Source organism: Alosa pseudoharengus, unplaced genomic scaffold (genome assembly GCF_046254945.1).
Source record: "Alosa pseudoharengus isolate Yale_2024_CS ecotype anadromous, Long Island Sound unplaced genomic scaffold, YU_APseudo_1.1 YU_APseudo_1.1_scf_12, whole genome shotgun sequence".
In the NCBI taxonomy this organism is placed as follows: Eukaryota; Metazoa; Chordata; class Actinopteri; order Clupeiformes; family Clupeidae; genus Alosa; species Alosa pseudoharengus.
The window spans coordinates 15,807,139-15,834,795 of NW_027468587.1; the positions used below are offsets into that span (position 1 = coordinate 15,807,139).

At 46.2% G+C, this 27,657-nt stretch overlaps 1 protein-coding gene across 1 annotated transcript; it reads right to left on the reverse strand.

The window, feature by feature from the left end:
• Positions 1-38: 38 nt before the first annotated feature.
• Positions 39-27,657, reverse strand: plekho1b (pleckstrin homology domain containing, family O member 1b). The gene is made up of 6 exons (XM_076280245.1): positions 27,292-27,657; positions 26,475-26,621; positions 12,898-13,038; positions 8,297-8,401; positions 5,152-5,253; positions 39-4,417 (listed from the first exon to the last, which is right to left on the reverse strand). The coding sequence occupies exons 1-6, from the start codon at positions 27,316-27,318 to the stop codon at positions 3,602-3,604; spliced, it is 1,338 nt and encodes a 445-aa protein (XP_076136360.1). The 5' UTR covers positions 27,319-27,657; the 3' UTR covers positions 39-3,601.

Consider the following 27,657-nt stretch of genomic DNA (forward strand, 5'->3'; position numbering starts at 1 on the left):
ATTCAGATGTCTTTTTTTTTTTTTAAATAGCACATTTATTCAAATGAAACCCTGAACATTAAGGGCTGAAGTAGGAGGGAGGGTGCCAGAGTAAAATGCCATTTAACAGGTTATCGTCTCTTCTCACGTACATCATTGTCACCATACATTCTCATTTCCACATCAGGAGTGAACAGTATTACATAAACCTCTAGAGATCTTTCAGGAGATAAAACCCTGTTTGTGTTATAAAACATACCCTTGCCAACCCAACCTGAGCCTGTTTAGGCCTGAATCTGGTACAGAGAAAATGGTCAAAGAAAGAACAAACAAAAAGTAAGACATCTGCATGTTAAAAATCAAAGCAATCCTATAACAAACCTCCTGTGAGTTGAAATATTGTCGCCATATTCCGAATCATAATGCTGTCGGTGACCTATGGAGTTTCTGGAGACAAAGCTATTTACATGGAAAAGCAAAACATTTTCCAGTACTTCCCCTGCAACTCACCCAAACTCCCAAATTCCTTCATGTCAGGTTATATTTTAAATCCAATTTGGAGCCATTCATTTAGTTTATGATCAGTTGGTCAAATCTCAGACTGCCTCATTACCTTTGGAATAGCTTACTGTTTAGTAGTTATTGCTCAAAGTAAGGCTTGGCATCTCTGTCTGAAATCCAGAGACTCTCTTGTTCATAGAGGGACATGCAGTGGACTTGCTACTTTTTTGGAGTCATGCCACTGAGCAAGCGTCCAACCCGACCTTGACTTCTTCCTAGCCATGATTGCACTAAGATTTTTTTAACTGATAGTCTTCAGAATGTCAGTCTATATACAGTATCTGTCATTCAAATGGAGTTGCAGCCAAAAAGCCAGACATCCACATCAGACGTACATGGTTTAACCTTAAATATTAAGGACATTCTTAATAAGTACACAGGGACTGTTTAGCACCATCAGAGCTATTTCGTTTTGATCTGGCAGTGGCCACTTGCCTGGGGAAAATCTTAAAATGTTTAACAATGTGACAATCTGTGAATGAGTCCGTCAGTGGGACGGCTTCAGTGATTATGTAACACAGCAACTCTGCTTCAAGGGGACTTTGACAGAGTAAAAGAGTCGCCAGGCAAATAAGCACCTGGCGTCTGCCAAGACAAATTACTTCAGATGAAAACCTTCTGTGAACCCTCTGCCGTGCTTCCAGGACATTCAAGATAATGAGCTGTGGACACTGACAGATGCCCAGGCCACTGGGTTCAGCTGTCGGATAGCAACGTCAGGCACACCATCAACATCATCATCACTATGGTCATCACTATGCTATCGTGCCAGGACAGGCAAACTCAAAGGAAGGGTCGTTAATTGTGAGATACAGCTGCAAATTTTTGCAGCTGTATTCTTACTTCAGCAAAACTTAAAAGATAGTTACTAGCAAACAGGGATACGGTGGCATTCAAGAAGGTCTCTTATTTTAGACTAAAGGCAGTGCTGCAAAAAGCGGGTATAATCAGGACAAATAGTGGGAATGCTGCATGGTTTGGAATTGACCAAAAAGAGAAACATCACTCTCATTGTATTGGGGACTCTTGTGCTTTAGTACAACTTTGGCAGATCCAATTTCCTCCAACTATTATCTGCACCCTTTCATGTCACCTAGGAATGTGTGATTTTGATGTATGGTGCTCAGAATGTTGCTTTGTACATGTGAAATCAGACATCTTTATTTGGAAACACAGACTTTTTTGTTGTCCTTAAAATCAAGCATTTCTTTATTGCCCTAAAAAAGCACTTTAAACAATAAAAATACAAAAAAAAAATATATATAACACTGTTGGTAATTTAAGTGTGAATGACAGAACAGATTGAACTGTAATCACGGAATTGTGCAAACACATTAACCTACACAGGAACTGTAAAACAGGGAGTGGGCTACTGGCAAGACATACCCTTTGGTCATTTTAACTCTCAGACCTATACTGCGACCCAGCGTTTATCAATGTTAATGACTTCATTTCATGTTTGTAAGCAACATTGCATAGTCACCCAAACTCTGAAAAACAGACAACAACCGCCAAAGCTTTTGCACAACCCACTGAGGTCAGGGTTTTCCAGTTCACACCAGCCCCCTCAAAGCACTGCGGACACTGAGAGTGGTACAGCACAAGCTCACACACACACACGCACTGGTGTGTGTAAGAGCTCAGATTACTGTGTGCGTGCACAGGCTCATAGAAGGTACACTAAGGCAGCTTAAGGGTAGTTTTTTTTTTTTGGATGACACCAGTTTTGGAAATGCCACTTAGGTGTAAGAAGTCAAGGGCCTCACGCTGGCCCTGTGATTTCCTGGCTACAGTAGATTGTCTCTTCTGCCGCTTTAGGTCGTTTGTTTGATTCGATGTCACTCCTCAAAGACAGCGTGCCAGTGTCACTCGGCTCGTTTTACAGCATAGTCTATAGTGCAATAACGTGTGGTCATTACTCCACCTCTCGCCTCTCTCTCTATCCGTGACCTCCGCCTCAGTCTTTTCTCGTTACTGCATGGGTTTGAAGTCCGATTCAGATTCGCGGTTCTACCTGATTCTCTCGACACCAAGAACTACTCCAAACTCCAGCCTTCGTAGGTACTCAGCGCAATATAAATACACATGGCTTATATAGGTGTGTCTGTGGACCGGCTGACTTGGGGGTTGGACTTGCTGTTACAGCTTAGCCAAACCACTGCCTCACTGAAACGTGGAACACCGACAGTCGGCACACAACGCCGCTTGCGGGTCTAAAATTGGCTTTTTATCATACCGGCGCACGGACCTGAGGCCCCTGGTCTAATCTTATCTAATCACGACCACACGGATGTCAGCTGAGGTCCCAATAGCGGCGCTTCCGCCAAACACCCCTGTGCAAACAGGAGCGTCGCACACACAGAACCATCCGTCCATCCGCCCTGTTGGGTGCAGAGGGGGTGGGGTGGGGGGGGGGGTCGGGAGAGGGGGTGTCCCCCGTGGCAGAGTGGAGACCTTCCAGTGTGTTCTGGGACGTTAAAAGGAAAACATTCACATTCCAACGGGCTGAAGGACGGGGGGCGTCCTCTGTCCGGCTTCACCAGGCCCACCCACCTCCTGATTTGGGCTGTATTTCATAACCCCCCCTCCCCCAATTAATGACCCAGCATTGTACAGACACACATACCCCTGAGAGTTCAATGATGCAGAGCAGCCGGGGGACAGACTCAGAGACTCAGAACGACTCACACACACCTTTTCACCCACAAGCACTCTCACATCCAGACCATTCAGACTTCTGTGGGTCCCAGTGTTCAGTATAGAAGTCAGCTGGGGGATGTGTCATTGCCTCAACACAGACATACCATATTTCTGTGAAACTGCCTGCATCACCAACAAAGAGATGCAAAAGCATAACTGGAAATACATTTCAGGCGAAATATATCTAATTTCATTCAGTTTCAGTTTCTGAGTGACTCTGGGTTTTCCGTTCTTCCTAATTTTGCACACAGTAAGAGCGGGGGTGGCAGAAAGGGGTGGTGGAGAGGGGGTGGCGCGGGGTGTTAATCTCATCATTCATCAGCGAAGCAATCGTGTGGTCCATTTCCTGTCTCTCAGCACATCACATCAGGCTCTTCCTGTAGTGAGTCTGCTGCGGGCTCTTGAGCTTGCTGCCCAGTGTGGTGGGGCTGTTGTGGGCCGACACCGAGCTGGTCAGCCCGCCATTGGCGCTGACACCGACCGCGGCACCAGCGACGCTCGAGTCCAGGTGCTTGCAGAGCGCCCGCAGCTCCTTGACCTCCTCCAGCACGTCGCGCGCCTGCCCCCACGTGGACGTGGCCTCCTCCAGGAGCCGCTCGGCCTCTGCCCGCACGCCGCCGGCGCCGGCGCCGTCCTTCTCGCCGGCCCCACCGCTGCGCACCTCGGTCAGCAGTTCCTGAGTCCGCTCCAGCTTCTGGCAGATGAGGTCCTGCAGCTGGTTGATGGGCCGCAGCGTGGCGGCGGGCGCCGAGGTCGGGCAGTGTGGCATGCCGGGCCGGCGGGCGCCGCCCACGCGCGTCTCCGAGTGTGACAGGATCTCGTCCATGGAGGCGCAGCGACTCTTCTCGGCCGGCGTCAGCTTGCGACCGGTCTGCGGGGTGCGCGCCCCCCCGGCGCCTCCGCTGGACTCGCCGCCCGAGCACTCCCACGGGATGTCGCCATGGCGGGGAAGGGACTGCGATTTGCTCTGGGCCTCGGAGGAGGCGGCGCCCGTGGCTGGGGAGGTGCGAGCGGAGTCCGGGTTCAGGCGCTGGGGGTCGGAGGAGGTGGGGGTGGAGCTGGAAGAGCCGGGCGACTTGTCCACGGTGATCCGCAGGCTCTTGTCGCAGGAGTCCGGCGCGTCCTCTTCCTGGATTAGGTCAAGGGTCAACATTCCGTCTGAGCTGGAGGTGGACGCCTGGGAGCAGAGGGAGGGAGAGAGCATGAGAGCTGCCGTGCCAAGAGTTACATCAGGGTTGGAAATTATAGCCTTAAAAAAATTAAGTCTACAACTACAGCCACTTTCAGATATTTTGTGTCTGAAATCTACTTATATTTTACCAGCATTTGATTGGTGGCTGATGCTAATTTACATTCCAGAGTAACATACAATTTTAGTTTTATAGTGCTCTCAACAACTTCTATTTTCTCCAAGACCAGGACCTATAAATCGATATCATGAGGATGTCCAGTGGCTGGCGATGCGTAGCTTGAGATATAAATACCCAGCAGGCATTATCATTTATTAAGAGCTGGAAAAACAATACAGCTTAATGCTCCACAAAGCACACCTCTGTCTAATAGATAAATAGTACATCTCTAGAACATCGTGTTGCCTGGGAGAAATCTAGGTCATTTGACTAGCCACTAAAAAACAGGAACTACCAGGAACTGCTGTATACCAGTTTGATTTGGTTTGGTGCTGGCTGTCTGTGGTGTTGCAATTCTGATGGGCCCAATAATAATAATAATAATAATAATAATAATAAATGTAATACACAGAATCAGCATACATATATTTTTTCTACATTCTTTGTCCATGTTTAATCAGTGTTTGACTTTAGTGGTAAAACAGTGCAGTGGTTTCATACTAGGGCAGCCTCCTGCCTTCCTGATCAGTACTAAAATTAATTAACTGTCAGTCAAACGTACCACAGCCATGAGGTGCCCACGAGTGGGCAAGCGTCTCGTGTGTGGGATCTTTGCTCGGTCACGTGTTGGGTGGGCCAGGAAACTCTCCTCCTCCACTGTGACCTGAGAGAGAGATAGAGAGAAAAAGAGAGAGAGAGAGAGAGTGAGAGAGAGAGAGAGAGAGAGACAGAGAGAGAAAGGTTATAGTTTCAGAAGTCAATTCCATTGTGAGGATACCAGGCTTGAGGAAAAAAAGAGACAGACAGTGTGAAACAGACTGCTGGGCAGAGAGAGAGGGAGGAGAGGGCTGGTGAGATCATGTGGAAAGGGAAGGCAGTGGGCTGGGCGCACACAGCGTGCCTTCACACCAGCCCGAGGGGACTCAGTGAGGGAGTGGGTGGGTCCTATCGATCCTGTCATCGACCAGCTCATTGATTATCTACACGTGATATACAGTAAAGCAAGCAGAGGCAAACTCTGGAACCAGAGATGCATCCTTTGAAACATGATAGGAAACCACAGGCAAAGAGAACATACACAACAGGCGCAAATAGACATTTTAAACCAATTAAATTAGACATTTAAATGGCAAAATTCCATGATAGGTTATATTTATTTAATATTCAAGTAAGGTATATACACTCAGTAGAGGACGTTTTTAAAAATGATACGACACAGATGCGAAGCCACTAAGTGGTCTGTAGTGACACCAGTCTGAGTGGCGAGGCCTTTGATGTGAATGCCAGCACAACGTCACACAGGGCAGGGGCAAGGGGGGCGAGGGGGGGGGGGTCTGTTGGCTGAAAACATGTGGATAATCTGTGTTTTAAAGTGGTTTAGGGTTTATGGGGCAGTCATGGCAATGAGACAGGGAGGGGGTTGGGGTAAAGAGGAGTAGGAGGGGAAGGGGTGGTCCAGCATCTCAACAAAAGGCATTCACTCCCTGAGATTTGTGAGGATTTCGGATTGTGTGCAAACACACACACACACACACACAAACACACACACGCACACACACACACGCACACACACACACACACACACACACACACACACACACACACACACACACACACATAAGCGAATGAAAGTAAAAACAGTCGATCCTCAGTCCTGGAAGTAATACAAAAACAGGAGTTAAGAGGACGGCTGTACTCGAGACAGCTAATGTGATGGCTGCATTAGGGGAGAGAAAAGACTCACAGTCATCTCTCTGAGTCACACGGATTCTGTTTCTGTCGAGTGATGATCCCCCATTCATCCAATGAGTCAAGAGTGCCTTGAAGCGTATTCACCAGCAAGTGAGCAAGCTTACCGCCACGTCTACTAAAATCCTCTTCAGCCACCCCTGCGTTTGTGCAACTTAATTGGACGTTTTAATTAACGACATTGAAGGGTGAGTGTGACCAGCGAGTGGTGGGGACCCACAGAGCCGCAGCAGGTAACTGCTCTGCGGAGTGCGTGAAACACGGGAGGCTCTAGGACCTGCCTCCCCGTAGGTGGACGCTGGGGGTGTCCAGCGTGTGAGGTGAACACACTGACGTGTTAAGAGCTCTGCGTCCGATAGATAGCGAAGCCCTGAATGTATAGACCCTTTCAACAATAAAAACAAAAACAATGCTTGAACGTTCTATTTGGGCCCCAATCTACTTCCTCTGCATTAAGATAACATATGGAATGTTAAAAAGGAAGCCTTGTGGGGCCAACTATGATGCTGATAATGGAACTCTCTTGAAAGGGTCCATACAGGACACTGGATGCCAGCGCAGTAAGGCGATACCCCTCCTCCACGGTCACACAGCGAGTGGTGAAAAGAAGAGGACACGGGGGTTGTCACCTGGTTCCCTCTCCTGTGGGTGGGTGGGGGGGGGGGGGGGGCGGGGTTAGCTGGGGGAAAGCTAATAACTGAGGGTAAAGCTAATAACCGCCTAGAAATAAAGAGGTGACTCATGCTATCCTGCTCATCTCCAGTATGGCATTTATATGCGGTGCACTCCCACTCCTGAGCACACACACACACGCGTGTTTGCAGCTCCACATCAATCCACCTCATTACTGAGAGAGCACAGAGGGCATCATTCATTTCTGCACTTGAGAGTGTTTGTGTGTTGTGAGCCATATGTATGTTTGTGTTAGGTTTACTGTGTGTGTGTGTGTGTGTGTGTGTGTGTGTGTGTGTGTGTGTGTGTGTGTATACAGTTCAATGGGTGTGTTGAGTTTAGTGTGTATATGTGTGTTTGTGTGTGTGTGTGTGTGTGTGTATACGCTGTTTGATGCCTTTATCTATAAATCAAATGTTCAAGGCATTGGCTGAGTCACCAGCTCTGAGATCATCTCAGAGAATGTTTGGCGTCAGCTAAACGTCAACGGTGATGGAGAACCGAAGCCTCAGCAGAGATTGACGTCCGAATGGGAGCGCTTTGATTGTGCAGCCACACTGGTGGTGCTAAGAGCCACATCTGGCAGAAATGTTCAGAACCAGCAGCATCATCTGTGTTGTGCTCAACGTGAGCCTTCAAAAGGAGCGTGAATACCACAGTAAAGGCGGACAAAAACAGCTGCTTTCATACACTGAATGTCTGTCAAGGCTTTGGCTCGTCTCCTCAAGATTTAACTCACTACCCTTGCAAGAACGCTTCTCTCCCTATCGTGTTTAATAGAAATACTCAGCTGTATATATTGAATATATGTATATATTGAATATTGAAATATTGACACCCAGTAAAGTGCATACGGAGAAGGATTTAGTATGGAGAGCGTTTAGCTTAAAAGATTAATTTGAGAAATTGATATTGGTAGGATTTATTTTAAGTATATTTTTGCCTTTATGTTGATAGGACAGTGGAGAGAGACGAGAAATGAATGGGAGACAGAGATGGGGTGGGATTGGGAAATGACTGCAGGTCGGAATCAAACGTGGGTCCCAGTGGGCACTGAGACCCAAATGCAGTACGGTGCTGCCACTTGCGCCACAACTTCCCCAGGTAGGAATGGATTTTAACAACAGTGTGTCTGTTTTTCGTTTCAGAGATTCTTGCTCTGTAAGACTGAATTACAGAGCAAGACTGAATGTCTGAGTCATACGTGTGTCTGATCACACAAGAGAGATGATATCTACTTAATTGGGCAGGGGGGGCTGAGGTGAAACAGAGAATAAGAACGTTACCTCATCCAGGATGCGGTTCTTGGCCTTTGTGATGGCTCCATTGATTGCGTTGATCCAAGACTCTTTCTCCTCTGGACTAACTGCCAGAAAGATTAGATTGGGGACCTAGGGGAAAAGAGGAGAGCGATGAGCAAGGAGACTAAGAATGTCATCAAAAAAAAATAAAACACACCTCAAATATTCGTCAGCACCGCACCTCAGATGTTTGATGCTAATCCCTAGCGGTGGGGGTGGGTGTGGGCTAACCCTGCGCTGAGCACTGGCAGACACATTCCCTTCATGTGGTCCGCTTTTTAAGGCCAAACACAGCGAGTTGAGCAGCTCGAGGAGCGAGGCCATATGGTTGTTCCCCCTGCCCTGCTGAGTGAGCAGGAACCGGAGGAAGCAGACTCCGTGTGAAGGAAGACCAAGGCCAGCACTTTAAGGGGCGAATCCACTGAAACACACACTCTGGCACAAGTCTGCTGTTGATATCCTCTCTCAAACACGCCAACACGCCCCCCCCCCCTCCCCCCTCCAACAGCTAGAGGAGAACCGCACAGTCAATTCTGTCTTACTGTACACAGAGACAGAAAATGTGCTTATTTGGCTTTGATGGCCATTTAAGAGCATATTTATTTATTTAAAGGATTAATATGCTATAACACGCATTAAATGATCTATTTGTATGAATGGGGGGGGGGGGGCGTAGTCATAATAGGCTACTACAGCATATGGACTATTAAAATATGCATATGATGAGAGAGAGTTTGGACACACTGACATGAAAAGGAAAAGTGTTACATTAATATGCTGAATTGTTGAGCGACTGACTGATGTTGAATTTGCTGTTAGGTATCTCAAAGAAGGTTGTTTCTCTCTTTCTTAAGTGCCATTAAAAAGTGGAAAGTACAATATCAGATATGAGGCACAGGTACTGTGATGTGATAACAAGCTTGCTGTCCCAATCAGCTCACTTACTGTAAGTGTAAAAACACACATTTTCACACTCACACGTTTGCCATTAAGTTATTCACAAACACCTTTGCTACAAAAACAAAATCATGTCAATTGCCCTCAACTGCTCTCAATAACCACGATCGAAACCTAATCCTAAAATACCAAACCCTGAGATTCGAGTCTGTAGCGGTGAGACAGGGGACACTGGCCCACTGGGGATGGTCCAGATGTTGATGGGAGAGCGGAGCGTTGGGAATCATTAGCAGAGCTATGAGAGGAACACCACGCCATCCTCCCCTGGGATCCACTGCACACAGGGATTCAGGATTAGCCACCTGCCTCGATGCGGAATTGCAGATGATTCTGTTTGGACCTTAAAGGTTTTATACCCTCCTGGAAACAGTCCCAAAATGCACACAGACAACGCCAAGTAGGTCGGCTCCTACTCCAAAGCATCTGAAATCCACGGCAGCAGTTTTATAAGTCGCTTAAAAGGGATTTTGAAGCATTTATATCTGCGTCCTTATATGTTTTTATGCAATAAAACAAAATGGATTTTAGCATTTTACAACAGTGTGGCTCTTCTATGTGATACAGTATGCAAGAGCCTAGGCATTACTTTAGGGAGAATATGGTGTACTTCTGCTTTATTCAAATGCTTTGTTTTTTCATATTTACAGTTTTTGCCCATTGCTTGAACACTATATATGCATGTTTAGACCAAAGTAACAAAGCATGAAGCTTTTGTTATTATACCTTAAACACAGTGTAACCATACCTAAAACAAAAGCGCTGCTTTGCACTTCACACTGTTTCATACATAAGACACTTTGTTCATAAATGAAATCTCATGGGTACCATTGGAACAACAAAACACATTGGGTGATTGAAAACACTTAGACACACACCTGAAAATACTTACTTACAAAACTGAACACCAATCAGCCAGCCACAAAAAGGCCTCAGTTGAGCCATTTTGAGAACTTTGCAAGCATGGAGGCAGGGAGAGCAAGAGGTAGAGGAAGACAAAAAGAGAGAGGAGTAGGAGGTGGTCGAAGAGGCTATGCACGGAATAATATTTCAGATGATATTAGAGAAACTTTGATGGATCATGTGATAAATCATGGCCTGACAATGAGGAAAGCTGGGCAGAGAGTCCACCACATCTAAGCCTGTTTTACAGTAGTGTATTTTTGGTTTCATTTCTGTTTTATTTTTGCGTTACTGCATTTACTGTACTGTACTGTAAAGTATAGTACTGTGATGTACAGTATTGAGTTGATGTCATTTGTAACCTTTCAGTACTTTCATTTTTGTTTTTTGTCAAAACCTTTGTTGGAAAAAAAACATAACAAATACTGTAAGTGTTGCATTGAGCTTCACAGAATGCTAACTGAATAAAAGCAGTGAAAATTAAAGACTGCAGTATTTTATATAGTGTGTTGCTGCTAATCTGAAAGTATATTCATATGATGCAAGTGTGTATCTTTTTGTCATCAGAGTGACATTTTGACAAAGGATTGTTAGGTTTTGATAGTAGAGTTTCAATTCGACATAGATGTGAATGGTTTATTTCCCAGTATTGTGTCTTCTGTGCTTGTGTGTAAAGTTTTGTAAAAAGTGTTCAAGCAATGGGCAAAAACTGTATTACCCAACTTCCTCAAATTGTAGTTCCTTAAGCCCTCATATTGCAACGGTTTTACAAGGAATTAAGTATTTTTCTACAGCAATTTCCAGAAATACTGAAAAGGATCCAAAACAAATTGTGTGTGAGGGCATGGCATGCATCAAATGCATTTTCATCCCAACCTTCTACAGAAACATATCTTGAGAGTGGGTCTTCTCCAAGTGTCTGCGTCTCAGACCATCACAGGCAATTAGCTGCACCCAAGCACACTGGATGCTAATCGCTGTGGACAGGTTTATGGCCCAGCCGACTCCAGGGCTAAAGCAAGGACACTAACCTAACCTCTGGAGATCTGCGCTAGCTGCTGGCTTCGGTAGATTATCGAGGCTAGTCTGTTCTTCCCTCCACAAGCTCCTTATCGTCCACTGAAGTAAAACCCTGTGCTGCTGCTAAGGCTCCTAAGGCTGGCTCACGCGTATTATGAGAGTAGCTGCAGAGCGGCTGATACTTCTACCTCTGGGGGTTTTCTGAGTGCACACTGAGCTATTTTCGCTGTCAAAGGCCACTAATTAATAGGATTTAGTGCCAGTCTTGCAGTTTTGGGAATTTATAGGGGGGATCGCACAGAAAATAAACAGCATGGTTTGAAGGACTCACACTTGTGGCTTAATTCTAACAGCAAGCATACGTGAATTCAAAAGGCATTTACTCTATAGTAAAATTTTAGCCCATAGAAAAGTGTGCCGGGAGGGAATATTACACACTCTTCCCACAAACACCTGAACCAAGGTCTGGTTCTTGTTGTTATTCTACAGTGACTGTGGACCCAACCGTGAAAACTTTTGAGTGCTGTTGGGCCATGCTCCATAACCTATTACAGATGTGACTGCTCTCAATAGGGGTGAGTCAACACAGCACACTGATTCTATGCCTTTGACATGCCTTCACATCGTTACACAGTCATAAATGCTTGTCCAGCTATTCTAACCATCTGAGATGAGTAGAAACAGTAAAGCAAAAGCCCTACTTTAGCCCTGGCTGCTATCTTCTGGGGATGCAAAATGGTGAACTGGCATTTACTGGACATTAATGCCCCATTTCAACACCATTTCACATCTTGCCACTGACCAGAAAAAGACCGGAATTTTTTTTTTTATATTGGTTTAACCCTGTTCGAAAAACCATGCCTAACCTGGTTAGTAGTTGCACTGATGAAACACAGGAGGCTGAGGTGTATGTTTTATTAAGTAGTTTTATATAAGTAGTTCTCTGCTCATTTCTTATAAAAATTGATTCTGCTGTGAACACATTGGATTTCCATCTTTTATGTACTCTACTCAGAGACAGTTATGTCTCTACTCACCCTGTAGTAAGAAATGTTGGCCTTAAAGGTGTTCACCATTTATGTGTGTGCTATATTCAACCATTTTCTCTTTTGGTATGGTCTTCATTTCTTAAACAAATCTCTAGACAAATTTCTGTTCCTACAACCCCCACTGTCGAGTTTGAAGGTGACAGGTCTATGGACCCTTTCAAGAGAGTTCCATTATCAGCATCATAGTTGGCCCCACAAGACTTCCTTTTTAACATTCCATATGTTATCTTAATGCAGAGGAAGTAGATTGGGGCCCAAATAGAATGTTCAGGCATTGTTTTTGTTTACCTTGTTGAAAGGGTCTATAACAGCACGCTATGCTAACATGGGTAGAGGCCAGTGGAGAAGTATCACTACACCCCTGGCTGGCTTCAACCCAACTTTACCCATGTTTCCACACACGCCAGCTTACGTCTTACAGCTATTACATTCCAGGTCATTACCACCACCACTCATTCACCGGCATCTGAGCCCAGAGCAGAAACTGTGCCTGGGGTCACACAGCTCAGCTGAAATCCATTGGGGATGTTATGCTGCCCATAAACTGTGGTTCTAAATTACTCCCATTTAGAGGTGCCCGTGCCCAGCTAATAGGAGCAGGTGTGGTGGAGGAGGACTGTTAGTCCCTGTCCTGGACTGAACTGAACCCACAGGACTCACCGTGTTGCCGGGCTGCCGGGAGCGCAGCAGGGTGAACTTGCTGTGGTTTTTCTTGCTGCGGCTCTTGGCTTTACGCAGTTCCTCCGAGCGCTCGTAGTCTGTCAGGTCGACCACATCCTGGATCTTCTTCTCATCTTTCACCTGAGAATATAAAAATATATGGGTACAGGATGTAGGGCCTTGCTGTTTTGTGTTATGTATAACATGCATTATAGCTTTGAAAATATCTTAATAATTCAGTGGTAATGCAAAGGCGTGTAACAAATTCATACGTTTCTTCCTCAAATGATCCACCAATTAACTGTAAAAACAAATGCGCAACACACACACAAATTTGCATCTTTCAGATGATTTTTCAAGTTCCGTTTTGCCCAAGAATTGCTGTGCCTTGTACACCGACCTAAGAAGATTAGGGCAGGCAGCTGTTGACGAGTGTGTACCCCTCTCGCTCAATCCCACAGAGATGAGCAACTTGAACCTGATGATTTGGCCTGAGGGCAGACGGATGCTACTGAGGCCCCCAGGGCAAAGGGCCATTCCCCCTGATGGCTCTCAGCAGCAATAGCTACGCCCTACTGTGCACTGATGTCATTCTCCGTCAGCTGGGCACCAGGCAACCATCTCCAGGACAACCAATAAACGTATGGCTGAGGCATATCCTGAGTGTGAACAGACTTTCTGGGGACACAGTGGTCACCACAAGGTCTTCCATATACACACACACTTACACACACACACACACACACACACACACACACACACACACACACACACACACACACACACACATACACTCATACACACAAAAATTAAACTGTTCACCATGTTGTTAGTCGCTTTGGTTAAAAATGCGTCAGCCAAATGTAACGTAATGTAATGTAACATACATACACACACAATCCACTGTCTGTCCTGAGTGAGGCATGATTAGCCAGGGGCTGGTGGGGACCAGCACTGCTGTTAGGAGCAGTCTCTCTGTCACAGACTAAATATGCAAAAGCTGCATGTGATAAAACACAAAACTAATATATTGCTCCTGTAGCGTAGCTGGTGAGTCATCAGTCTCAATGCTAGCAATGTCAACGCAATGAGGTAAAACAAGAGCTGACAAACCCAATGAACTGCATGCTGCTTTGTGGGAAAGGACAAGGCAAACACAAACACCAGACCCTCAAAGCCAGAGCTCAAGGAAATGATGCAGATTCAAACCGAATACAGAGGAAGTGAGTGTGTCCTGTTGGCTCTCACAGCTCTTAATGGCAGCATTTCAGACAGTTGCCATCAGAACTGCACTCGCATCCCAAAGAGCTGCCACTGTGTCAGTCACGACTGTTTCTGCTGGCCAGCGGAGTTAGTTAGACAAATCCAGAAGACTTGCAATACACACTGGACCCTTCTGGTGCAGCCATGAAATTGGATTTGCCAGTCTTGCTGGTAACAAAGGTTGTGGACTCCTCAATGAAAGAAGAGCTGACACTCAACAGAAGGGTTGGAAGAGGCAGGGGATGGGGGTGTGATATTAGAGCCCCCCCCCCCTTCTCCCCTCACACACACACACACACACACCAGCCGCCACTGCTGGACCTCTGCGCCTGGGGTATACCCCCTCACAAATGCCCCCCCTCTGCACTGACACTCACTCAGCGACCGGTCGCCTCTTCACACCCTGTCACCTCACATCACTGACACTGCAGGGTAAGGAGGGAGGAGATGGGGCAGGGTGACAAAGACTCTCCCACTCCTGAGGCCCTCACCACTCTGGCTTTGTGCCGCCACCCCTCTCAGTGGGGCAGCCACCAGGCTGGCAACTACCCCTCCTTAAAACCCGTAAGGACCCACGGTTGGCGACACGGGTGTAAAAGACTAATTCAGTGCCCTGGGAAGGTCCCCCCCCCCCCCCATTTCCTCCATTTGTTTTTCAGTTTAGAAAAACAAATGGCTCTTAGGTTTGGGCTCTGATGGGTTAAGCAACAATAAAAGTTCCAAAAGCGGCACGGGTTGGCAGCGGTGGGTTCGGCAATGGAACCCAGGTTGACCAATGACTCTCAAGTGGAAAGGGTAGAGAGTTTTAAATATCTTGGAGTCCATATTACTGAAGACCTGACTTGGACCAAGCACATTAATTCACTGGTGAAAAAGGGTCATCAGCGTCTTTTCCACCTCAGACGCCTCAAGTACTTCAAGCTACCTCAACAACTACTGAAGAACGTTTACAGAACCACCATTGAAAGTGTTATCACTGGCAGTATAACAGCTTGGTATGGAAATAGCACTGAGCTAGACCGTAAAGCTCTGAAGAGAGTAGTAAGATCAGCTGAACCTACCACCAGAAGTGCCCTACCCAACCTACAGGAAATTTACCTAAGGAGATGTCAGTCGAGAACAAGGAAAATTATCGGGGATCCCAGTCACCCCAACAACTGCCTCTTCTCTATCCTACGGTCTGGGAAACGTTACCGCTGCCTGAAGTCCAACACGGAGAGAATGCGGAAAAGTTTTTACCCCCAGGCTATCAGGATTTTAAATGAGGATTGTAGCAGGAGCACCAGCATAGCCTAAACACTTTGCACTTTGGACTTTCTTTCTTTATTCTTCTTCCTTTTCTATACATATATCCTTTGCACAGTCTTGGAGTCAGTGGAACAAGCATTTCACTGCATTTATAGGCTACCTGTATAATGTATGTGACAAATAAACATTTGATTTGATTTGATTTGATTTGACCGATTGTCAGTCGGTGACGTTGCCAGTGCTCCACCACGCCTGCATTAAGCCACCACAACTTAGCCACGACCTTTCAAATGGCTCGGATAACAAGCACAGGTGCACAGAATCAGATCCAAGATATTGTCCCTCCGCTCGTGCGGGAGATGTCTTCAATTCTAAATCCTGCTCTGCCCTCACTCACCTGCCGGCAGTGCCAGAGGATGGCATTTCGCTAGCCAATGAGATTTACAGGCGACAAAGGCCAAACAAGGCAAACTCGGTTAGCGCTCTCTCAGGCCAGCATGGACATCAGCAACACGTCCCGGCCCGCAAAACAAAACTCATTAGCGCCGCAATCAATTTCCATTAGCCGGCATGAGCGGAGAGAAATCAAAGTCTGGCAGCCTGTTTCACTTGTACATATGGCCGCACCCAGCCGAAGGGGCTCAATTATCACACCAGTTCAAGGTCCACTCTATGTGGGTGACACGACAGGACGGGGCAGAAAAGGCCCCCAGGAAACAAGTGTTCTGACAGCATGGGCGGCCAGTTTCCGACACCAAAGACCCATTAGCCAACAAAGAGCAGGCCTGACCCTGCTGGATGTGTGTGTGTGTGTGTGTGTGTGTGTGTGTGTGTGTGTGTGTGTGTGTGTGTGTGTGTGTGTGCGTGTGTGTGTCTATGTGTGTGTCTAAGTGTGCGTGCATGAAAGCTGACCAGCGTTGTCGAAGTTCCAGGACGATGACATCAGAGGTAGGTTAGGACAGCTAGGTGCCAGCCAAAAATTGCTTGGTTACATCACGAGTGCCTTTTCTTTCGGAACTGATAGCCGGTGGGAGCGGTGGAAAGTTTTTGTCAGTCAACAACATCTGACTCTCTGAACTCCAGCCTCACTCGCTTAACCTCCTTTAAAGAGTCGTTGTCGGCAGTGTTCAATGCCATGGGCTCCTGTTCATGTCCCTGCGATCCAGCCTTTTCAAGGAAACATTGATCACCCCACGCTATCTCTTCACCTGATCACAGTGGCTTTTGTCAGGAAGCTATTCAGGGCTCTGTGTATTACACCCCGATCCCCATCTTACCCCACGGGAGACGGAAACTCGAGTGTGGGGGAAGCACAAAAGATGTGCCATGCTAATTCTGGCCATGGCCAGCATGCTGAGGGACCCTAGAGGACCTTTTCCATTGCGATGCTGAGAGACTTGTTAATATTTCATGGGACCACTATTGAGCATTAAGCTTTAAATAGGGGCATCCCTTTTCAAGGAAACACTTCTCGACAGAATCAGTAATCTCTAAAACCTGTGATGCTCGGATGGATAAGAGCACACCGATAAACGGCTCCATTGCCCTCACCACCTCTCTCCCACTATTCCAATGCTCTCTCTCTCTCTCTCTCTTTCTCTGTCTCTTGCACAAACAATATTTATCCCAGAGAAACAAACTGTCTAGTTGCACAGAGCACAGCCAGTCTGTTTGCAAAATTCTCATAACAACAACAAACCTATTTGAGCTGCAGTTTGGAAAGATTTGGGTGCGCTTCCTCAGTTTTGTCATGTCATGGCATGGCATGCTTTAGAAAAGTTCACTCTTCACCCTTCAATTTTAAGGTTTATATGTCTTCTACTTCCCCCCCACCTTCCAAGACCATGAAAAGTGTATTGTTGGGTCTTTAAGTACAGGCTGTACACATTTCCTCACCAACATTGCTATTGCACAATGCCAGATGTCCTGTTTAGTTCTGGTTTCCAGAGACTGTGTTAAATATATCGTCTGGTTCATCTGGCACACAGGAGATCCCCTAAAGGGCAGTCCATTCCTAACGGTTTCACCATCACCAAAGTCCCCTTCTATCCCTTACTTATCCCTATTAACGTAATTGTATGATACTCACTTGGGTCCACAAGTTGGGCAAAGGTAACAACTTCTGTAAGACCTCCACTAAAGAAAAAGCATCTCTATATCATATAATATATTGCATGCTCCTTTGACAACACATCACTTATATCTGACTTGACTTGTATCAGAGTAAGCCATTTGATAAAATCAAGTACATTTAAAGACTCAAAAATGTACAAACTCAGGAAGCAAAAGATCAATAAAGTCTATAAATATCCCAAACAAGGTTAAGAGGATTGAATTTCCAAGCAACTGACAAAATTTCACCAAAGGTCGACACTGCTACAAAGCCATCTTTGTGTCCGTCTCTATCTCCCAACCTGGTCTTGAGCAGAATGGACAGCTTGCCTCAGGAAAGCGTGCTCTTGGCCTCCTCATTAAAGTTGCACGAGGTCCAGCGTTTCTGCCCTGGACAGCCAAGGGAAGCGATATGAGAATGGCTACATGCACTGTGATATCAAAGCAGTAGTGCAGCCCTGCCCACCTGCCCCTGTGCTCTGCCTCCATGTTTAAACTGCCCCTGTGCTCTGGGTACATGTTTAAACTGCCCCTGTGCTCTGGCTCTATATTTAAACTGCCCCTGTGCTCTGGGTACATGTTTAAACTGCCCCTGTGCTCTGGGTCCATGTTTAAACTGCCCCTCTGCTCTGGTTCTATGTTTAAACTGCCCCTGTGCTCTGGGTCCATGTTTAAACTGCCCCTCTGCTCTGGTTCTATGTTTAAACTGCCCCTGTGCTCTGGGTCCATGTTTAAACTGCCCCTCTGCTCTGGTTCTATGTTTAAACTGCCCCTGTGCTCTGGGTACATGTTTAAACTGCCCCTGTGCTCTGGTTCTATGTTTAAACTGCCCCTGTGCTCTGGGTCCATGTTTAAACTGCCCCTCTGCTCTGGGTACATGTTTAAACTGCCCCAACTCCTGAGAGTCTGGGAACACTGGCTGGCCAGCACGTGTTCGCTTACACAAGCGGGCTGCAGGAACAGGTGAAGCCAACAGCAGAAGGAAAACAGAGGGAGCACGTGTGTGTGTGTGTGTGTGTGTGTGTGTGTGTGTGTGTGTGTGTGTGTGTGTGTGTGTGTGTGTGTGTGTGTGTGCGTGTGTGTGTGCGTGTGCGTGCGTGTGTATGTGTGTGTGTGTTGGGGAGGGGGGCATATATTTGGGTGCACATGTGTTTTTAACTTGGTCCACCACGAGGCCTCACAAAGCCTGACTGAGCCTATTAGGTAGCCCGTTCCGTTGGCTGAACACTGTGCGAGAACGAGGAGGCACTGTGCTAATCCCCCACACCACTCACCGCTCCTCCACACACACCCGTGTTGAGCAAGTGCCGCCACCAACCCCCGACTACACCCCCCCCCCCATGCACCAACCATGACTCACCCTAGTGGCCTCTATTTACAGTTCTGGTGTTGGGGGGAGAAATCAGCTGATAGTGTGACTCACTCACTGGCTAGCATGTTTCCTCAATTACAGTAAAGTGAGAGGCTGTTTTCCTGTAAAATGGCATCACACAGCAACTGGCCATGTCAGACACCGTTTCCTAGGCTGGAGCGGTCACTTCACAGGAACTAAGGTCCCAGACACAGGAGTGACGACCTCCTGGCCATTCTTGCTCAAGAAATCCGCAGATTAACTGTTGAGTCATTCCATCCACAAGCCTAATAGTAGAAAATAGCCATATGCCACTCATTTTTATGTGTGAACTAAGTAGAGTGAGAAAAGTGTAGTCAGCTGCCAGACATAAAGAACAAATGCAATTTGACTTTTCAGGGCATGAAGGCAGACCTCAGAGTATATTAACATAGGAATGAAATGCTTCATGAGCAGTCACTTTAGCCTATTACAAGTTAAACATATTTAGATTATCATGTTTACTTGGTGGGCAAACCTGTACAGTGTTTCCTCTAGGATTTTTTTAAGCAGTGGGGGCAGGCCTGTCCCCCCGTCCCACGGAACTGACAACTGACACTTCGCTGCAACACAAACAGTTATATGTATTCACCTCTATTCACACACAATGAGGCATTATTTCCAGTTGTGATTGAGCTGTATATTTGGAGAATCTACAACAGGTCTGCACAATGAATTTTGAACACACCCCACACTACCAAATCAACATAGAGGAAACACTGCTGTAGCTGAGAGTTTTGGTGGACGTAGACTAGAGCTACACCCCAGAGGGAAATTTTTATCTGTCTTCTTTTCAGCACGTAAATGGAAAGAAATGGTGGCTGAAATGACAGCTAGCGTAATCTAGAAGTTGTTGCTGTATTGATTAGCTGTGGTGACAAATCAACACTAGCACGCAGGCTGAGTCTGGAGTGTGTATGTCCTCCACACGTCATCCGCATCGGTCCTAATTTAGTCACTTAGCATACCGGATCGTTTCTTTCCCTTAAGAGGAAGAGGAAACAGCTTCATTGATTCTGATTTACATCCCTCCTGGACCCACTCTATATCTATCACACACACACACACACACACACACACACACACACACACTCAAACACGCATACACACACACACACTCAAACACACACTCCTACTCTTCAGGGGGGGTGAGCTCATCTCATTACACTGCTCCACATAACCTGCCTCCAACTGCGGCTCACTCTCAGGGAGATTAATACCTCAATCTCCCAAGACAGGAACAGCAACAATGACAACGACAACAACAACAACAACAACAACACACCCAGTCCAGGCCAGTCCAGCTCAGTCCAGTCCTGAGCTGTGCTCCTGGGATGCCTCGTCACCATCATCTACCAGCCCATAAGCATAATGATGTTACACATAATGGCTCCACTCCATTTGCTAATGACACCCTCCACTAATTAGTTAGATCGTAAAGTTTGAAACATAATAACTGACACAGAGCATTCAGAAATTAATCTGTGGATATGTATCTTGCAACAGGATGCAATTGTACCTGTAATGTGTGTGTGTGCGTGTGTGTGTTTATGTGTATGTGTGTGTGTGTAGGTGTGTGTGTGTAGGTGTGTGCGTGTATGTGTGTGTGTGTGTGTGTGTGTGTGTGTGTGTGTGTGTGTGTGTGTGTGTGTGTATCTGTCTGTGTGTGTGTGTGTGTGTGTGTATAATTGTCATGTGTCAGTGTGCCTCATTTGCATGTGTGCCGAGTGGCTTGTAGAAATCCAGGATGTCTCTGATTACTCAACATCTTTGTAGCGTCGGAATTAAGTTACAGGAATATGACACTGATCCTATAGATAACTTTTTTGCTCTGTCTTATATGCCACTGCCTTTGCCTTTCAGAAGTATAGTTACGTCATTATTGTCTGTACAGAATTTCAAACCACATTATTGGTCCAGAATGGCTTTGCCAAGTCAATAGTATATCTACTGTTGTGACAGACTGAAGTTTCAGTACATATCTTTCTATAGGTTGTTCCCATTCTGTGGCATTAGGGAATAATGGTGATTGTCAGAGGAGAGGGACAAAAGAATGATTGCCTCCCTAACTGAATCCTAGTTTGGACTTAAGTCCATGCAGGGGCAACAGGCCACTCTGATCACCTGCCAATCATTATTGCCATGGAAGCCATACCAATAGCCTCTTGTTTTTTATGTCACCACCAAGGTGCATACACCTCAAGTCATAAATAATGTAAAGACAATGTATCAGCATGTGACAACAAGAACAAAACTGTTCACTTGTGGGTGTATGTTTTGTCCTTCCAGCCGTACATGTGTTGCTGATCATTTGCTTGGCGTCTGTGAACAAGTGCTGCTAATTTGCCAGTGTTACATCACCACGGCTGCGGTGGTGAGGCTCTCCTCCAGCGTGTTTCCATATTTACAGCCCATATCAGCGCTCAGCTCTCTCCCTAACACTGCTGCACGACTCCTCTGACACTCACACTAATCAGGAGTCACACAGAGTTGTGCAGGAGTTATCAGCGAGAGCAGCACGCGGGCTGGCAGGAGGCTAGAGTGACCTGAATACATTACAATGAGGAAAGTACATAGACCCCTTCAGAGCCCTTTTGACTCCATTATGTAGTGGGCTGGTTTTAATGACCCGCTCCAAGCAAACATACACCAGCAAAAAAGCACATTACGTAATGCAAACAGATACTGTAAAAGCATTTTCCAGTTTGTGTGTTATTGTGTGTGTGTGCTATTATGTGTGAGTGCACGCATGTGTGTGTGTGTGTGTGTGTGTGTGTGTGTGTGTGTGTGTGTGTCTGTGTGTTATTATGAAACAGACACACAGTAAATGCACTGCCACTGACATCATCCCATATGTACAGAACAATACAGATCAGGAGCAAAGTGCTATGGCTACTAGCAATGCCAGGATGTCTGTAAATCAGCTATGTTTACATCCAAACACAAAAGTTTACACTTTAAAAAGGTTTATTTATAAAGTTCATTCACACCTTGAGGTGGGTACAGACGGCATGTGGGCAAAGGACCTTGAGGTCTCGTTTCATGCCAACTCTTCATAACTTCCTGCCAGTTGGCATGACAACCGGCTAGTCTGCCCCCAGCTTTGCTTTTAGATACTACACTCATTTAAGCTCTTCACCATCATGCTGTTTCAAAGAGGCAAAGAAGGAAAGAGAGAGAGAGAAAGAGAGAGAAAGAGAGCAAGAGCTACAAGGAGTGAGAGACAGCAAACTATACAGTAGATGGGCAAACAAACAAAACTGAATTTGACACCGTGTTAAAAACCAAACGATGAAGAGGCAGCGCCAGTAAGTGTCAGTGTATGTCAGTATGCGTATACTGTATGTGTAACAGGAAGTAAGTGCATTAGAGGTGCTGAGAAAATACATTTCCTAATAGGGGAAGAACTGCGGTGCACTGTGTGGCACTGTGTATGTGTGTTGGTGTTGCTATAACACCCAGGCCAGGCGGGGAGACGCCCGGCGACACACTTTTCCTGAGTGTACCCTCTGGCTCTCTCCGACCCTGCCATGGAAAGCTAAACTGCCAAGCTAAACGCCAGCGCCAAGATAGAGAGGTCTGCTGTGTCACGGCCCCACAGAGTCTGCACACAGAATAAACTCCTATGATACATGACCTGTCCATCTCCCTCTCTCTCTCTCTCTCTCTCTCCCGCTCTCTCTCTCTTTCATTCACTCCTGCTCCTCTCATGTAAGTCTGGAGGGAGAACAATTGGAAGAGCTGTCATCAAGGAAATTGGGAGAACTCTTGTGTTTCTATCCCTTGGAAGAGGAGAAGGTCACGCTGACAGCTATCTGCTGGACTTCAAAGCCCACAGTTTGATGGGGCTGCAGCTGTGCTTGAGGTCGATATTACTGAAATAAACAGCAGTAAACATCGCTGCGTAGAGAGGGTGAGAAAAAAGGAGGAGAGAGCGAATGATGAAAAAGCAGGGATAAAGGAAGGGAAAAGTCAAATAGATCAACAGACGGAGGGATAAAAGAAAACAGAAAGAAAGCAAAAATCAGGAATTCTCGTCTGCATGTTAAACAGACGATCTTTCTCATGCCCTGCTCTCATTCCATCCGGTGGCAACCTCTGGAGAACATCGCCTGACTGAGCACCAGGAAAGGGTGATCTGTCAGACTCTACCAAGGCGCCAGCATCACGTTTGGGTGATGAATCACTAACATACACAGAGCCAGCAAAGGAGAAGACTGGACTGACTCCTTGCCAGAAGAACAGCAGTGGCTACTGTAAGCTACTGACAAAGTGATTTAATAGGCTAGCATCCATTCACAATCACAGGGGTGCATAACAAGCGTTCACTGTCTCGTGATGCTACAAAGCTGAATTATGGTAATGTCAGACACACAGATGGCCATTTCCAGACAGACAGTCTACTCTGAGCTGCCTTTTTAAAAAGTACACTTTATCTTCTTTCAACCAGGTTATTTCATTAATAGAGAAGCTTTCTGAAAGCTAACAGGAACCAAAAACAAGCAATGTTTGTGAGACCACAACCGTAAACACAAAAAACAGAACTTGCTTCAGTGATTATTTTAGTATGGACCAACGCAGCAAAGCAACTTCCTAATTTGGTGTTGTGTTCAGTTCTGTGTTGCTTATTTGATTCACTTGTGAGCCTTTAGATACGATTACACAGAGATTATTATTTAACTTTACTGCCAAAACTGCCATGGTAAATTCCTTGTACAATATCATTAAAGTACTCTGATGCATGCATCTCTCTCATTGACTTTCAAACAGAGATAGTCAGGCAGAGCTAGCTAGGGCCTATTATTACATGAGTGCTCATTAGAGTAGGCATTTCAGTGCACACACACACGCACACTGTGTAAATATAATGGGCTGTGTGATCAGAGGCTACACACAGCCCACATCTCACCACGAGGCAGCGGGGGTTTCAGCACCTAGAGCTGTGAAATAAGCTCAACCCGGCCTGCCTTGACCACAATGCGCGAGTCAGTAATGCACTGCAAATATTCTTATATGAAGGAGATGCACTGACTCCAGTTCATGACAGGGTGTGCGTATACACACGTATGTGTACTTATACTATATATACCTAGAGCTGTGAAATAATCTCACACAGCCTGCCTCAACCACAATGCGTGAATCAGTAATGCACTGCAAATATTCTTATATGAAGGAGATGCACTGACTCCAGTTCATGACAGGGTGTGCATATACACAAGTATGTGTCTGTGTTTGTGTGTCTTGTGTATGAGGGGTGTGTGTCTACATGTGAACCAACAGTGTACTCTCCCACCTCTGTCTCTTAGTCACTGTGTGTGTGTGTGTGTGTGTGTGTGTGTGTGTGTGTGTGTGTGTGTGTGTGTGTGTGTGTGTGTGTGTGTGTGTGTGTGTGTGTGTACGTATGTCTGTGTGTCTGAGAGATATAGCTGGGGTGAATGAGACTGTAACTCATCTGAGTGAAACCCAAGCCCGGCCGCCACATGCCCCACCTCTCCCCACACAGCTGTCCCGCTCCTGGGCGTCTGCTCGCGCTCGCCGCGCAACCCGATCCCACATCCAGACGAGAGCACACGGGAGAATAACGCTGAGATGACATTTGGTCCAGAAAGGCACTTCAGGGGGAGCGTATAAGGGAGGACATTTCCCTGTGCTTGACCCAAAAGCCTCTCTGGTAATGAGTACTGCCATTCTCAGCTACAGTTCTAAACTCTGCTCACCATAATTTACAGAAAGCACCTACTACCTACCAGAGTGGTGGGTCTATAATTCAAAAGTGGAGAGAGGGATATCTTCCAGATGCTTTAGCTTGGTGTTCACACTATAATGAGTCTGTACTGCTGTGTCTGTCTTAATAGTGGAAGCCTACAGTATTTCAATGAAAGACTGGTATTTCAGCTCATGAGCTAAAAACATGAATTAATACTGGGAGAACATAGACTTGCAAAGATAACATGATTGAATGATTCAGACCACACAGGATGATGCTGCTGACTGAGAGTCCATGGTTTCTGTGTCGGTGATTCAGCCTTCTGATGCTAAACTGATATTTGGCCAGGTGAGCCAGTGTGGTTCTTAATTACACCTACATAGCCCTTCTGTAGAGGGACAGCCTGGAGCTAATAACATTGTTATGGCTTTAAGCCTGTTAACCAGGTAAGTTCTGAAGTGATGGAGCAAATGGTTTCTTATGTGACAATGACTCACACTCAAATATCCATGGCAAAGGGCCAATAAAGTAAAGACGTTGACTGCAGCCACGTATGCATTTCGGAGCTCATATTACTGATGGGGTTAATAATACCAGTGTACTCACTTGCTCAAAATTCCCCAATCTCATCATGTCACTCAGGACATCTGTGCCCTTGGTCACTATTGACCTACAAAATCTAAAGGGGCCCAGAGACACTCCTGGCGTCTACCTCATCTATTTGTCACATTTCTCGGTTTTGCGCCGGCGACCTGTTTGTCTGTTGGCTATTGGATCAAGGTGTTAAGCACTCTCTAAGAGGCAGAAACCGCATTCTTGGCTAAAGCTTCAGCTGAGCTGGGCAGAACTCTGATCCTCCCCGCCTCTTTCCAGGCACACTCCATCCGTGCGTGGTGCTCTTCTATCCCCCTACTGCTGATAATGAAGGTGACGGAGGTTGCAGCATGAGCAAACAGAACACGGGACAAACCACTGTACAATTAACCCCAGGCTCAATCTTCCAGACAAGCCTGAAACCCATCGGATGGAAGCCTGAACAGTACAGAATTGACAAGCGGAGAGGTCAAGTTATTTCGCTCATTTGGTCCCGCACAGAAATTCAAAGCTCTTACCACTGATTGAATGTGAGATTAGATTTTAAATCAGCGGGGCTTCTAAATAGCCATGGTGTTGTTTGCTGGCGTGTGAGATGCGACAGTAAGAGCGCTGGGTTCGGCTGCAGTGCGATGTATACGGCTGGATATGCCCTCAGCCTCTGCTTTTGCCCCACCGGAGAAAGGTTGTCTATGACTCACGTGTGGGTGGTTGAGAGAGCACAGGAACCTCATGAGTAGGACAGTCACAGCCAGTCTGCAATTGTTTCCCTTTTTCTCCTTTTTATGGAGACTGCTGTGGTCATGCATTCCTACCTCTGAAAATGGCCATTGGTCTACAGTTCACTGCAAACTTGTATCCAACTTGTAAACCAACTCAGCTGTGCTGACAAACTCACAGCATCTGTAAATTCTGTGTCATGTCAGCTTGACCCCTTGACACCCTGGTCTAGGGCAAGACAGTGGGGAACATGACTCTGGCATTCCTTGAATGCTGTTTGACACCTGCTCTGTTTCCTAAAGTTGGTGAAGAGCCTCCTGTGAGCTCAGTTTCACGTCAGCTGTAGGTTGGTAGGTAACTGTCGGTTACACAGCCAGAGTTTTGTCAATTGTATCAGAATTGTATAAGACTTAGGCTACACTGCTTCAGATTCCTTGATGTAAAAAGTTTCCAAACACGCCAGACTTCTAATTTAGAAACATTAAAACACACTCAACAGTCGTGACATAGTTATAAAGCAACAGAAAAAGCACGACGGCTCACCTCTTTCTCTGAGATGTAGAGGTGGTCTCCTTTGAGCATAACAAAACGGTTTTTCCAGATTTCCCTGAAAATCCCTTTTCCACAGAATTTGCGGATCCATCCGACTTTGTCTGGCTGCGAGGACTGCTGGTTAGCATCCTGCGGGCCCTGCAAGAGAAACGGCGGTTAGGGACATGTAACTGACCGAGGCTCCCTTATTGAGATTCAAAGGGGTGGCGTGCGAAAAGGGGGAGACTTTTGTGAAGGCTCCGTGGCCCTGTCATTGTCTTTGTCATGTAGATGTTATCACATTCCTGGCGGGCACCGTTTTCAGACTCAGGCTCATGTTTTCTCTTCACGTTTCCCTCTTGATAACGTAATATTAGAATTTTAAAGTAATCTGACTTTTCAAAGGTGGTGACAATGGCTATGAACAGTCTGTCAACTGACCTTATCTTAGGCTATACTGTGATACAATATCACAACAGCTCTTAAATAAGATCATATGCGAAATGTCCTCCAGGTTAATGTTACTTTACAGTTAAATAGTAGGCTATGATTTTAGTTGCATTTGAACAAGCTATGCTACCTGACCTCGGAACGTTCACAAAGGAATACCATGCTTATATCCTTTCACAAATGCACCAGTTTGACAAGGATATAGCCTAACCAACTCAATGATATAGCCTATCAAGTAGTCTACGGATGACACACCACAGTGCTACGAAAGATAGAGGTCTTTATGTTGTATCGACTGTAATCTACGGTACAAAAATATTGTGAAAACTGAACAAAAAACGCACATCCACTATTTGGCAACAATGTAACGTTGCCTTACCCGTTTCGCTGAATTGTTTTTCTTCATTGTAGCCTAAAGGAATTACGGACTGGCGCTTCCTCCAGACGTGCCCCAGTCTCGCGAATTTAGCTCCTTCCGTGCAGAGTATGAGTTGAAAATGACATGCAATAGATTCCAAGAAAACTACGGTGCCTTGTCCGCTTACTTCGCCACCTCCCCACGTTCGACTAACGTTACCTCTACCTCCTCTGTCTCACTGTCGCCTCCTGCCTCCCTATAATTCTCCCTCAGTTGGTCAGCTATGTCGATGTCTCACAAACATAACACCGAACTAAATAGTAAGTCTCGAGTTACACAAGTCAGTGTGCCACGACCTCACTCGTGCGTCCCCTCTCACGACTTTGT

Coding starts and splice junctions, on each gene's coding strand:
- plekho1b (XM_076280245.1), bottom strand. CDS start 27,318: ATGAAGAAAAACAATTCAGCGAAACGG. Junction 13,039..26,474: donor TCTACATCTCAGAGAAAGAG/GTGAGCCGTCGT, acceptor TTATATTCTCAG/GTGAAAGATGAGAAGAAGAT. Junction 8,402..12,897: donor CCCGGCAGCCCGGCAACACG/GTGAGTCCTGTG, acceptor CTTTTCCCCTAG/GTCCCCAATCTAATCTTTCT.